Source organism: Vigna umbellata, chromosome 7 (genome assembly GCF_029865625.1).
Source record: "Vigna umbellata cultivar VRB3 chromosome 7, Vumbellata_1.0, whole genome shotgun sequence".
Classification (NCBI taxonomy): Eukaryota; Viridiplantae; Streptophyta; class Magnoliopsida; order Fabales; family Fabaceae; genus Vigna; species Vigna umbellata.
In genome coordinates this window covers 37,470,494-37,485,070 of record NC_142171.1, presented here as the reverse complement: position 1 = coordinate 37,485,070, position 14,577 = coordinate 37,470,494, and the positions used below count along the sequence as shown (strand labels likewise).

Sequence of the window (14,577 nt, the reverse complement as noted above, 5' to 3'; positions counted from 1 at the left end):
TGTTGTTGCTGACCATGCTGGATGGGTTTTGGTGTTTTGCAGAGATAATGGGGAGGAAAGGAAGTGGTCGCAGTTGGTTTCAGACCATCGACGATGAGAGGGATGAAAGCAATCGTCCAGGGTCATCCGCTGGACAACAATGCCCTCCGGTGCCACCATCTGGTCCACCTCCCGTCGTGGTGGCAGCGGCTGTGGAGACGACAATAGCTGAGGTGCCTCTCGTGCGCAAAAGGAAATCCAAGACAGGCGACATCAACCGCGAGGCAGCAAAGAAAAGTAAGGAGGTGGTTGAAGAAACTGAACGCCCCCTGCCGCAGGGTATATGGGATCGTGCCTTCATGCCTGGTCATAGGGTAGACCTCAACTTGGATGTTTCAGAGAAGAAGGTGATCGAAAACATGAGCGAACAACAGATTGCTGAAGGCTTACTAGAGATGAACACAAGAGCACAAGCGTTGGCTTGGCATCTAGCGTATGCCTCGGATAGGGGTCAGATGCGGTCCGAGTTAGAGAAGGTGCGCGCCCAGCTGAAAGAGCTCGCCGAGATCCATGCAGGCTGTGAGGCCAAGCAGAAGCATACTGAACAACTGCTGAAGGAGGGCGAGATATTGTTGAATAAGGCTCGAGAAGCTGGCGTGGCCCTTCAACAAGAACGTGATCAGATGGGCAGGGATTTGGATCAAGCAAAGAACTCAATGTTGTTAGTGGCCCGAGAGAGAAACGCACTAAAGGTAGAGATCTTTGACAAAAATGAGTTGATCGAGGAGTTGAAGGATGCAATCATGGACGAACATAAGAGAGGTTTCAGGAAGGCCTTGAGACAAGTCGAGCACTTGCTTCAGGTATCAACCAAAGGAGCTGAATTTGACGTTCGGAAGGATGTGCATGAAGGTCATCTGAAGCCCTTGAAGGAAATTCCGGATGACGCTGTCTTGGAGGGGGAAGAGAATGAAGAGGAGGTCGCCGACAATGAGCCTGAGGGAGCAAAGGAAGCTGACGAGCCTGCCAAAGAGACTGCTGAAGCTGTTGAAGGCGACGCACCCCCAATTGTAATAGAGTAGGAAGTAGCAATGATCTGTGTATACATACTTGAGTATTTGATTGACGACTATGAATGTTTAAACTTGGATTATTCACGAATGCTTAAACATTGAAATAAAGTGCGTTGTTCGTTTAACTTAGCTGTTTTGGCGATTGATTTGCTGTAGTGATCGCTAAGTGTGAATGTCGAGTGTATTGATAGCGCCTTGTGTGACAGTGGAGAACGACAGTCGAGTGAGGAAAATATTGGGTGTTCAAGGGTGAACATCGGCCAGTGAGTGGGAGTGTATCCCGAATAGACTGGGTGTTCGAGGGTGAACATCGGCCAGTGAGTGGGAGTGTATCCCGAATAGACTGGGTGTTCAAGGGTGAACATCGGCCAGTGGGAGCGTGTCCCGAACAGACTGGGTGTTCAAGAGTGAACATCGGCCAGTGAGATTGCTTGCATCCCCTTTGTGTATGGAAGTGTGTGGTACGACAACCCTGGGACTCGACACTAAAGTAGTGATAAATGAATCTAAGCAATAATCATGAAGAAATATAATCTTTATTTGATAATTGAAGTTGATAGTGTTGTCATAAGCATAAACAAGAAATGGATATTAACTAAAGTAATATTTAAGGTGAGTGGCGTTCCAAGTGTTGGGAACTGGGTGGCCATCTAGAAGTTGGAGACGATATGCGCCGTTCGACATGTCCTCCACAACCCGAAAGGGTCCCTCCCAGTTAGCTGCGAGTTTGCCATGGGCTCGATTCTTCCGAGCTTCTCCCCGCTTCCGCCACACCAAATCGCCGCTTTTGAAGGTTCTGGGTTTGACCTTGGTATTGTATCGTCGAGACAGCATGCGCTTTTGGGCCTCTGCGCGAATGGTGGCAACCTCACGTCGTTCAGGAAGGACGTCGAGATTTGTCCGTAATTGCTCTTCATTAAGGGACATATCAGTGATTTGGCGCCTCAATGAAGGCTCGCCCACCTCGACTGGAAGCATGGCGTCAGTGCCATAGGTTAAGTTGAATGGCGTGTCCCCCGTAGATCCATGGGGAGTACACCTGTATGCCCACAGGACCTCGGGTAGCTCCTCCACCCATAAACTCTTGGCTTCACCGAGTCGCTTTTTTAACTCTGTCAAAATGGCTTTATTTGCGGCCTCGGCTTGACCGTTGGTTTGAGGGTGTTCGACAGATGACGTGACATGCTTAATGCCCAAACTGGTGAGGTAATCCTCTAATTTGCGTTCGATGAATTGGCGACCGTTGTCGGTGATGATCTTCTGAGGGAGACCGAACCGACAGATGAGACGCCAAATGAACTTCTGTACTCGCTGGGCGCTGATGACGGACAGTGGCTCCGCTTCTATCCATTTTGTGAAGTAGTCAACTGCCACGAGGAGGAACTTATTTTGCGCTTTGGCGATCGGCAGTGGTCCAAGTATGTCGAGACCCCACTGGGCGAACGGCCAGGGAGAGACAATATTGTGTAAGTCTTCAGGAGGTGCACGGAGGTCGTGACCATGTGCTTGGCAGGAAAGGCATTTCTTGACGAATGTCTCGCAGTCGCGGTCGAGAGTAGGCCAGTAATATCCGGCGCGAAGAACACGTCCTCTTAATGTCCGTTTACCAGAGTGAAATCCACACATCCCTGTGTGCAGTTCGCGCAACACATAGTCGGCCTCTTCTTCCGAGAGGCATTTCAGCAGAGGAGTGCTATGGCCGCGACGATATAGGTCGTCGCCTATACACACAAAGCGTGCAATGTGTTTGGAATCAGCCGCGGTAATGCTAACGCCTTTGTCCTGTCGCTCCATGAGGTCTTTCACTTTCTGCCGCCAGTCTGTTATAGGTGTCGACACATTAGTGACAAAAGCTTCCACCACAGGGCGGTCGAGTGTCATTCTAATGATTGAGGATAACTGCGCTCGCTCCTTAGAATGAGTTAATTTGGACAAAAGGTCCGCTCTTACGTTTTGCTCCCTGGGTACATGGATGACATTAACTTCGACAAAATTGCGGAGTAAAGTCTGAACCTTGTGGTAGTAACGCAATAGCTGATTGTCCTTGACTTGATAGATTCCATTGACATGGTTGACGACCAATTTCGAGTCCATCCGACACTCTAAACGCTCGACCGACAACTCTCTAGCCAGGGATAGGCCGGCGATTAAGGCTTCGTACTCGGCTTGGTTGTTGCTAGTTGGAAACTGGAATATGATGGCTTGCTCTAGGACCACATCATCTGGCCCCTCTAAGACGACACCGGCTCCTCCCCCCTTTTTGTCAGAGGAACCATCCACGCTGAGGAGCCATTTTGTCGCGCAGTTCTCTGGTGCAGGTGTTAATTCGGCTGCGAAATCTGCCAAATGTTGACCCTTGACAGATCCGCGGGGCTCGTAGCGAAGGCCGAATTCTGACAGTTCCACTGACCAAGCAACCATGCGTCCTGCTAAGTCTGGCTTGCGGAGGATCTTGGCGATGGGCTGATCTGTGCGGACTATCACTTGATGGCTCTGGAAATATGGTCGAAGCCGGCGGGAAGCTGTGAGCAACGCCAAGGCAAACTTCTCAATGCGGGAATAGCGTTCCTCGGCCCCTTGCAAAGAACGACTGATGAAGTAGATCAATCTAAGGGAGGGTGTCTCTTGTATCAAGGCGGCGCTAACCGCATACGGGGAGGCTGCAAGATACAGCTGTAAGTCGGATCCCTCGTCCGGTCGGGCCATAATTGGAGGACTGGTCAAGATGTGCTTGACAGTGCTGAATGCAGCCTCGCAATCATTGTCCCAGTGTTGGGTGGAGCCCTTTTTCAAATTCTTCAGGATGGGTTTAATGTATTCAGCCAGCCTTGGAATAAATCTGGACAGGGCGGTAAGGCGACCTACAAGACGTTGTACTTCTCGTAGGGTCGTTGGAGCTGGCATGTCGAGCACGGCTTTGCACTTGTCGGGGTTGGCTTCAATACCTCGACGTGTGAGCATGAAACCTAAGAATTTTCCTGCGGGGACGCCGAAGGTACACTTGGTAGGATTGAGGCGCATGCTGTACCGTCGGAGCTGGGCAAAAACCTCCTTCAAATCTTGCAGGTGCTGTTCGACAGAGTTGCTGCGGATAACCATGTCATCGACATATACATCCATGCATCGCCCAATCTGGTGATGGAAAACTTTATCCATAAGGCGTTGATAAGTAGCTCCGGCGTTCTTCAACCCGAATGGCATTACTTCATAACAGTAATTTGCGCGTTCGGTAATAAAGGCTGTCTTGCTTTGATCGGGCTCGTACATCGGAATCTGGTTATAGCCTGAGTAAGCGTCGAGGAAGCTTAGTATTGCATGACCTGAAGCTCCATCTACCAGACGATCGATGCTGGGTAAGGGGTAGGAGTCTTTAGGACATGCCTTGTTAAGATCAGTGAAATCGACACACATTCTCCATTGGCCGTTGGACTTTTTGACCATAACTACGTTTGACAGCCACGTAGTGTACGTCAATTCTCTGATGAATTGGGCATTCAGCAGTTTCCCAACCTCAGCTTGGATAGCCTGGCGTTTCTCTTCCCCGACTCGTCGCTTCTTCTGGGCGACAGGTCGTGCCTCCCGGAAGATGGATAACTTGTGGGCCATGACCCCGGGATGGATGCCTGGCATATCAGCAGCTGTCCATGCGAACAAGTCTGCGTTGTTCCGTAGAATGCGTCCCAAGTCGTGCTCTTCGCTGGAGGTGAGGTCTCCGCCAATGCTAGTGGTTTTGGATGTGTCTGTCGTTAATGACAGGAGTTTGACTTCGCCTTGCGGATGTAGACGCTCGTCTACGTTGGTGCGGGGGTCTAAATCGGCTGCCGCTGCCTCGGGTCCTTTTGTCCTTCTGGTTGGGACGAAGGGAGTGATTTTTAACCCGGCGACATAGCACTGTCGAGCTGTGCGCTGATCGGCCCTCACAGTACAAATGCCACCATGGTCTGTTGGGAACTTCATGGCGAGGTGAGGAGTAGATACGATTGCCCCAAACGCGTTCAGACAAGGTCGTCCTAGCAAGGCGTTGTACGATGCATTCGCCTCGACCAGCAGGAATCGAACTCGAAGTTCTGGTGCCTCTCGACTCGTTCCGAGCCGAGTCCGCAGGTCAAGGTATCCTCTGGTATCGACCCGTTCTCCTGAGAATCCGACAATCTGCTCATTAAACGGGGCGATGAGGTCCTCTGATAGGTCCATTTTCTGAAAAGTGGACCAATATAAAATGTTGACCGAGCTTCCTTGGTCGATGAGGACCTTGCTGACATCATACCGAGCTATATTAGCTGTGATGACCATAGGATCATCATGATCAGGATCGGGGGCATGGAAGTCAGCGTTAGTGAACGTGATGTCAGGGATCGACCGAGCCTGTCGCTCGACCATATGGACCGACTTCAACTGTCTCAAATGTCGCTTCCTCGCCGAAGCCGACACGCCTCCCCCCGCAAAACCACCAGATATGGTGTCGATGCGGCCTCGGACTGAGCGCTCTCTCTCTGTGCGTCGAGGTGGACTGCGCGATCGCCTACGGTGTCGATCATCTTTAGGGGGAGATCGCTGGGGACTGCGCCTAGGAGGATCTCTTCGGCGAGGAGTTGTTGCTCTAGCGGAAACTCTCTCCTTGACATAAGTCTGGAGATAACCTGCACGAATGAGTCGTTCTAACTCGTCTCTTACTGCGTTACATTCGTCCGTGTCGTGCCCACGGTTCATGTGGAACCGGCAAGTTTTGCTGTTATCCGCGTTCTTTGGGGTGGCACTCCGCCGTACGGTGAGAAGCTCGGCGTGTAAGGCCTCTTCTAGCACTCTCGCCCTTGGTGCGTTGAGAGTCGTGTAGCGATCGTATTTAGACGTCCACCCCGACTCCTTCCTAGGTGGTCGATCTGGTCTGTAGTCATTGGGGGGTCGTTTCGTTGGTTTTCCTGTTTCACGGTTAGGGGCATCTTGCTGGTGTTTCTTCCTGGAGTTACGGTGATCTTCGATGCGGATGAATTTCGCCATCGTGGATTGGAGTTCCTCCATGGATGCTGGAGGGTCAGCATATAATTGTTCTGAAACTTGTCCTGGCCTTAGGCAGGACGACAGGTTGCTGATGATAAAGGTGGGAGTAATATCTGGCACGCGCCGGGCCGTCTCGATGTACCGCTGCATGAAAGCTTTCAGGGTCTCATCTTTCTCTTGCCTGGTATGGACAAGCTCAGTAGCAGTCATCGCTGGTTTTTTATTGGCTGCGTACTGTTTTCGGAATAAAGATTCGACGGTTGCAAAGCAATCTATGGAATTACGGGGGAGTTTATGGAACCATTCTAGAGCTTCCCCTTTAAGGGATAAGGAGAAAGCTCTGCATATCACCGGATCGCTGTCAGTATAGAATGCCATGGCATCTATGAAATTACGTAAATGGTCATCTGGATCTTCAGAGCCATTGTAGCGTTCCAGAGTTGGAGGGGGCTTGTCCGGCATGGTTGCTTGCATTATGGCCTCTGTGAATGGAAGCAGGTTAGTGAGGCGCATAGGAGTAGGCCCCTTCCTTCCTCCACCGGCTCGTTCAGAGGCTCTCCCATGATGACTGGCTTCGTTATCCTCCTGTCTGTTGGAGGCAGATAACTCTGTTGCGGGGATCTGTGCTCGCAGCGCGGCTATCTCCTCTGCGTGTTTACGTTGAGTCTCCTGCATGGTTTGTGCTTGTGCCTCAATTTGCGCCTGCAATTGCCTGATCAAATCGTGCGTATTTGAATTTTCCATTGCTCCGGTGGTCGTTGTTGGGATAGTAATCTCGAGCCCCACGGTGGGCGCCAAAATGTTTCAGTAGGGATGTAGGGACCAAGATACGAACCTAACAATCTTACTTTCTTCCTTCTCTGTGTTGCTTTCACTATGTTGTCTTTCCCTCTTCTCCAAAGCTCTGAGTACGGTGGGCTGGGTACCTGCAAAGGCACTCCGACGCTCAAGTCAATAATGGTCTTAGTTAGAGCAACTGAATCTTTCTTAATTTTCTCTTAGGGGAAAAACGTACCTTTTTTCTGGTATACTGTGTGTATTTAAAGGAGTAAAATAAACCGTTTACCTGAAATCTCGGGTGGTTACTGGAGTTGGCTATCTATAAGTTATAACTGCTAGATATTGAGTCAAGTACTTCCATGATTCACGGCGCTTGTTAGCCAATATGCGTAACTGTTTATTTGTAACCGCTAGATCACGATGTCGCATATTGTATGTCGATCATCATGCGTGTCGATCTGGGCGGACGACGTGTCGATTGTCGAGCCTCAACTGGACGACAACGCCACATGGTCGTATGTTATTATAGTCGGTTGTCTAGTGGTCGACCACACTAAGTGGTCGGATGTCATTACGGGCATGAGAATGTCCTGCATTGGTTTAATTGTCGTCGGGTTATTGGTCGACAGTTGGAGGATTAGGTATCCTATAGTACAGGTAAGCTTACATGGGGCGCAGGTCACTTCATGGCGGAATGAGCACGGGGAAGAACTTCTATTCACAAGCAGCAAGGTATGTCTTTCAATTTTGATTGAAAATCAATTTGTACATTTTAAATTATATGAATTTTGTTAGTTGTCAGCGCTGATAAGGAAAACATGTCAATATTTCATAATCTTGCTTTCTGAAAATTTTCATTTTGGGATAATCTGCATTATATTGCAACTGGCATGTGAAGGGCATTGGCCCAAATAATCAATAAATTTAAGAAGAGTTTGGATTTTGATGAATCATAGTATTCTATGCTGTCCATCAATCACATCGATGCAAGAAAAAAACAGGGAAGAATGGTGCATTGTAGTGCTTTTGTCCTTTGGAACCACTGGGGTTGAATACTGGTATAATGAAAAACTTTGACGGCAAAACCAACTTCTTAACTGATGCTTTTGTAGGAACACAGAACTTTAATCAATTATACTTTTTAAAGAGGCAAGTAGTAATAACTAACTGTTTTGTTTCATTTTCCATTATCTGTAGGCAATTTTCAAGGCTCCAAAAGCAATTCGAGGAGGAATTCCCATGTGTTTTCCACAGGCAAGCTTATTCCTTTTTACGTTCATTTTATATAACTTGTAACATGCATACTTACATATCTTGAGCTGAATTTGTTTCACAGTTTGGAAACTGTGGATCGCTGGAGCAGCATGGTTTTGCAAGAAATAGAATGTGGGCAATTGATGAAAACCCTCCTCCTCTTCCTGGGAATGACTCCAGTGGGAAATCCTTCATTGACCTGGTGCTAAAATCATCTGAAGAAGATATGAAGTGCTGGCCACACAGGTATGAATAGCATGATGTGACAGTATAACAGGGATATCCACTCTCCATGTGTTTGATAATTTGAATCTGGCATATATGCACTCGATATTACTTTTTCCTGTGTTTGGCAGTAAATTTCAAGCAGTAGTAATCTAACGATTGTTTAATAATTGTACCAGTTTTGAATTCCGTCTTCGGGTGTCTCTTGCAGCAGATGGGGACCTGACTTTGATATCTAGAGTCAGGAATATAAATGGCAAGCCATTTAGTTTCTCATTCGCGGATCACACATACTTATTGGTTTCTGACATTAGGTATGGATAATTCTTTGTTGTACTTGGTCTGCATTCCCTTTTCTGAGTGTGTGGGATGATGTCCAACCATCATTTTTCTTTTCCATAGTAAATTGATTGCTGAACACTTGATCGGAGTTTTATTAGCACTAATGGTACTTCCTTGTTCAATATTTATAGTAGACAAATATATTTGGTTTTTGTTCTGAAACGTGTAGTTTCTGCATTTGCTGAATGCTTTAAATTGTGGGATTTTAACATTCAAGCAGATCTTAGAGGACTGTTTCTCTTCTTTAGAAACTAATAACAACTTACACTCTAATCATTTGAAACTAGCATGGATACTCTATATATTAGGTGGATTCTTCTCCGAATACTGGAATTATGAGTTTTATTCATGTCAGTTATCGGGAAATATGTAAACAAGTGATCAGTCGTAATGAAAGTACAAAGTTCTTACACAGCCTATAGAATTTGTAAGCATTTGAAGCAAACTACTGTTTGCAATGCTTGTTACCTATATAGATTCTTGTTTACATATTTTTACTTGAACTACCTCTCTTTTGATTGTTTTAGAACAGGAAATTTTATTTTAAGATTGACAATCATTATTAACGTCACATTAACAATTTTTATAGTGAGATAAGGATTGAAGGTCTGGAGACACTGGACTACCTAGACAACCTTTTCAAAAAAGAACGATTTACTGAACAAGGAGATGCAATAACATTTGAATCTGAGGTAAACCCTTCTAGGTTATATTGATGTTAACAAAATGTAGACATTTATAGTTCCATGCTGCAATTTAAGCTATTACTTCAGGTTGAGATAAATAGAGCACTATATTCCTGGCCTATGCTGCAGTTTTGTCAATCACACACAGTATCCACTACTAAAGTCTTTTGGTTTTGACACAATGAAGGCTAATGAAGATGTTTTTAATATCCATACTTCCTTCATGGCAGGCGGATCGAGTTTATCTTAGCTCTCCAAACATAATTGCAGTGCTAGATCATGAGAAGAAGCGAACATTTGTTATAAGGAAGGAAGGTCTCCCTGATGTTGGTAAGCTCTAAGTAGCAAATTTTTTCCACAAACAAAATACAAACGTAGATAAGGTTTCGAGTTGTAGAAAATATAAAATCAGTCCTTTTCATCTTAACTTTTATGGTGTGTTCAGCTGTGTGGAATCCATGGGAAAAGAAATCAAAATCCATGGTAGATTTTGGTGATGAAGAGTACAAACAGATGCTTTGTGTTGACGGGGCGGTGATAGAGAAACCGGTGAGCTTGAAGCCGGGAGAGGAATGGACCGGTCGGCTGCAGCTATCAGTTGTGCCATCAAGTTTTTGCAGTGACCGTCTTGGTCTTGACAGAAGTGGTCTTTGAGGAATTGTACAAAATGGGTCTGAGTTAATGCTGCTACTACATCCAGCAATGTAGCAGCATCTAGTTGTAGAAATAGTGCTGTTCAGTAGGAGTGTCAGGTTTTATGTTGTTATGATCTTAGGCTAGAAATAGTGCTTTATAGAGGCCTATGTTTTGTGTGAGAATGGCTTTCAAGTGTTACCAGGTCATTAGTCAGTTGGTTCCTTCCGTTCTGCTATGGATGCTCCTTCTTTAAGCATTAGATTTGTTGAGTTGGTGCCGAGTTTATTCTCTCCATGGATTTGATGATATGTTCCACGGCATGGATAATTTAGCTTTGGTGTTCCAATTTGCTTATATTGGATGGTTACGGCTATGATCTGCCTCTCATGACAGAGATAAAACGAGTGATTAGTGGACAATGTGATCATGCATCTTTTTTTGGCATTTTCCATTTTACAGTGATACGTGCATAATTCAATAACCTTCACATAAATTTTGTATACTATCACTGTTTTTATTTCATGGTTAGTTGGCTGAATTATGCTATAAATGGCTTTTAAAGTAATCTAGAAGTCAATATTTTTATTATAAATGATGTTTACAATTGAATGACATTGTCAAGAATTCTGATGTTGACTGTGATGTAATTGAATTCATGTCTGTATTCAATAAAGTGGGTCAAAAGTGGTGCGTCAAAAAGCAATAGCACTTCTCCTGCTTTGTACAAATGGGACCGATGGGCTGTGCATTAAAAGGTTAAAGTTGCTGAGATTCGAGACATTGCGGTTGGTTATTCAAACTATGAATCGGTATTTACTTTTTTCCAACTGAGCTTCATATGTTCATCTGCACTTATAATTATCTTAATTTTTTCATCATTTACCAGTGGTTTCTTTTAAGAGGTAAAATTTTTGTGTTCAATTATATTCTCGTTATATCACTCTCCAGTCATAATTCTCATAACTTCAAACTTATTTTTATAAATAGTTAGTATTATAATATATTTTTTAATGAAGTCTGGTATTAGTTGAAAACAAACTCAAGCACCAAAATACTTTCCTTTACCATAGAAATAATCCTAAAATTCTCTTGATCATTAACTTTCAGGTTAACTTTTTCTGTGAAATTTTTTTCCCAGAAAAATTAACATTTTTCCATACAATATTATTACTTCAAATACTTTTTTTTCTTCTAAATCTGTATTAGTGATGTTTCAAACTTACTGTATTCAACTCTACCAAAAAACTTCAGTATTCCGCTCTAGCATACGTATTTAAAAGAAATAAAAAAATGTTAACTTAATTAAACTACTTTATATTTACCAGGATTTAGAAATTACTATAAATTATTTACTTTTTATATTTACATAATTAATCAGTTTAACTCGCTATATCAAGACTTTAACTGCAATACAAACATTTAACACCAAAGCTGTCTTTATCAAACTGTATCGTACCCAAAAAGGAAATTTAGGAAACTAACCATTGAAATTAGTTAGCAATTAAATTGTCAATACTGATGTCATTGCTTTTTCTGAGGATGCAATCACCATGTACACACACTCAACCAACCCACTGATTATTTTGATTCTAACTTCAATCATTAATTCTTCATTCGTTGAAGTGTCAGATCATTAGTTCCATTCTACACGTCTTATTTTGGGGGATTGGTGGAAATTCAGAAAGTGGTCCCAAAATAAATCATAATTTTGCTACCTTTTATTCATAGTGATAAGGTGACAGAAATGAGAAACGAATTCTACAACAATTTTCCGTTTTATTCAGCACCGTATGCTAAAAACAAAATTGTTCCACGTAAATACAAGAGAATTCTCCTCCATAACCAAAAAAAAGCACAAATGCTGAAAGAACGGACCTACAAATCTGGAAAACCGTGACCACAGGTAATAATAATCATAGCATCATTTCTGCTATAAAAACTATACACCTCGTCGATACTCCAGTTGCTTTGTGTTCTCCAGCAAAATCTGCCAGCCAACAAAGAAACAGGATTTAAGCAGTGAAATTAATGTAAAACTTGTTTGGACTCCTCTTAGTATAATCACAAAAGTGTCAGCAGGTTCTTACTTCTCGAATGTAGTTTGCTATTGCTTTGCAGCCTTCGATTGCCAGTTGCATAACATTTTCCAAAATGTCAATTGGTAGTTTAGAATCCATCTATAGACAGTAACAACAGAAATTAGTGCAAATAAAATTAAACTAGGAGCTTTTCCATTCTAAACTACGGAATATGGCAGGGAGTGAACGAATGAAATAAGCTGGATGAGAAAAGAAAAGCATTGCATGCTTTTCATAATAATGATAGTAGTAAATTTCTGATTAAAACTTTGAAGGTTCACAATCTCAACCAGCCTTTACATAGTGGCACGTGTTCGAAACAAATTTAACTCCATAATATCAATCTAAGAATGGGAGCAATAAAGTGTCATTGGAAAAAATCTATGCCAGCCTCACCAAATGAAGTTACCCTCCCTCTCTGTTTTGTGGACCATACATGAATTTCATCCTATAATAAGGTGGCGGAAAGAATATATCAACTATATTTCTTCAGTCAAAATTTAAAGTATCAACAAAAGATCTGCAACTAAAAAAGTAAAAGATGCTGAACTGGAATTCCAAATAAAGAGTTACCAAGTATGATACTAGTGAAAATTAAGTTACACTTGATCAAACATTAACTCAGACTAAAAAGAAGATTTGTCATGACATAACTCCATCAAAGGGTACAACAGCAAATCACTCTATCAGGAACCTTCGTAAGAAGTATCTGTTGATTAAAAAACAACTGATATTTGAAAAAAGATTCATGTGTACAGCAAACTATTAAGTTGTTAAATCTGAGGCGAGCTTAGATAAGCTTCTTTTGGGGATTTCCGAACATGCACCTATTCCCTCGAGTAATCAAGGGTTAAAACTCTACTGTTCTCTCCAAAATCTCTAATAACAAGAACAGTTTTTGAAGGAAGAGGAATTAAAGCTTCAACACCACCAGACTCTTTACTACGTGAGTATCAATGACTGAGAGAGCAATAAAAAGTTTTCCTTTTTGTTGAACTAATTTACCTGGTTGACTACACAATAGATACAGAGAAAATAACAAGACATGAATTAACCTGAAGCAGTGTTACTTTATCCAACTTTGGCAGAATTCCTAGGGTTACATCAGGACCTCCAGCACTGTCTTCTACATAGTTCAAATCTGTACACATTCAGAAACCTTTAATAATTAGGGCAGCCCGTGCATCAGAAGTAGACAGAAACAAAACAGACATACCACACTTGTATTTAGCCAGTTCAAATTTAGAGTAAAAACAGATATATACCAGACTTGTGCTGTTAAGGTATCCGGCACTGCAGGATGTTACAAGATCACGCATAGGGATCCCAGCATCGGCAAGGGCCAAAGTTGCAGCATTTATACAAGCAGATCTAGTTCCTGTAAAAGACATGTCAACATCACCCAAAATTAATGTACATATTAAATGAGTAAAGAGAGAAAATAAAATGGCAATGACAGAAGAGAATCACAAGATCCCATTATCAAGTCTTAGTTACCTCCATCTGCTTGGAGAACTTGGACATATATATCTATCTGCAAATTTAATAAGTAAAACATTAGGGAGGACTAGGGGAAAGCAAAGCACATGACAAAATAAGTTCTTAATGTGTAATAAAACCTCAGATCGAGGCAATAGATGTGTCAATATAGATGCTTCCATGGTTTGCCGAATAACCAGGGAAATTTCAGTTGATCTCCTGTAGAATGAGAACTTCAAATCACGTAGTAAAAAATAAGAAGTGATCCTATTATCCTTCTGTAAGAGAACCTTACAATGAGAACCATATTAAAACTATGAAGGAAAAGCAAAACAGGATAACATTTATATCTGCAAACATTGATGGTTAAGCCATTCAAAACTATTCAGTGAGTTTTGGCCAAAGATTACTCAAAAAAGTCAAAGCTTGCAAAAAAGATTAAAAATGAGAAAAGGCAGTAAAAGGGTGCATGGGGTTAAGCTTTTCATTGTTTTATGATACATAACCCATTGCTGAGCCTGTAGTCAGCTATATCAAAGGCATGGAGCAGCCAGCCCCAAAAACACTACAATACGTTAGTGGATAGCAAGATAGTTGTTACATAGAAAATTATGAATGCAAGATTAAAAAAAAAATTATACTGTATCACATGAACAAATGCAATATATATATATATATATATATATATATATATATTACTAATTAATAATATATATATTACTAATTAATAATCAAAATTTATACTCTAAAAGTCTAAACATGCATTACCACCATTGCTATTAAATTCTTACCTCAGTAAAAAGATCAAAAAGTCCAATTTACAAATTACAAGGCACTCTTAAGATAGATTCTACTAATGCAACATTCACTATCATCCTAGTAGTCTATGCTCCAATACCATTTTGATAAGTATAAAACTAAGAATATATAAAAAATAAGTGAAAGGTCAAAAAGAATAGGAAGTTAAACAAAAGCAAGTAAATGAGCAAAACCTTTCACCCTTTGATTTCCTCATGCGATCTCCAGTGCTAAAATTAGCCATGCTGT

At 42.5% G+C, this 14,577-nt stretch overlaps 2 protein-coding genes across 2 annotated transcripts; one reads left to right on the top strand and one right to left on the bottom strand.

Moving 5' to 3' along the window:
• Positions 1-7,489: 7,489 nt before the first annotated feature.
• Positions 7,490-10,501, top strand: LOC148195897 (putative glucose-6-phosphate 1-epimerase). Its single transcript, XM_088094474.1, has 7 exons — positions 7,490-7,562; positions 8,028-8,084; positions 8,167-8,330; positions 8,489-8,623; positions 9,241-9,343; positions 9,568-9,667; positions 9,783-10,501. The coding sequence occupies exons 2-7, from the start codon at positions 8,070-8,072 to the stop codon at positions 9,989-9,991; spliced, it is 726 nt and encodes a 241-aa protein (XP_087950600.1). The 5' UTR covers positions 7,490-7,562; positions 8,028-8,069; the 3' UTR covers positions 9,992-10,501.
• Positions 10,502-11,912: 1,411 nt separating this feature from the next.
• Positions 11,913-14,577, bottom strand: LOC148195896 (exosome complex component RRP41 homolog). Its single transcript, XM_088095318.1, has 7 exons — positions 14,523-14,577; positions 13,671-13,749; positions 13,549-13,585; positions 13,322-13,429; positions 13,107-13,192; positions 12,061-12,150; positions 11,913-11,960 (listed from the first exon to the last, which is right to left on the bottom strand). Exons 1-7 carry the CDS (start codon positions 14,570-14,572, stop codon positions 11,913-11,915), a joined length of 498 nt encoding a protein of 165 aa, XP_087951444.1. The 5' UTR covers positions 14,573-14,577.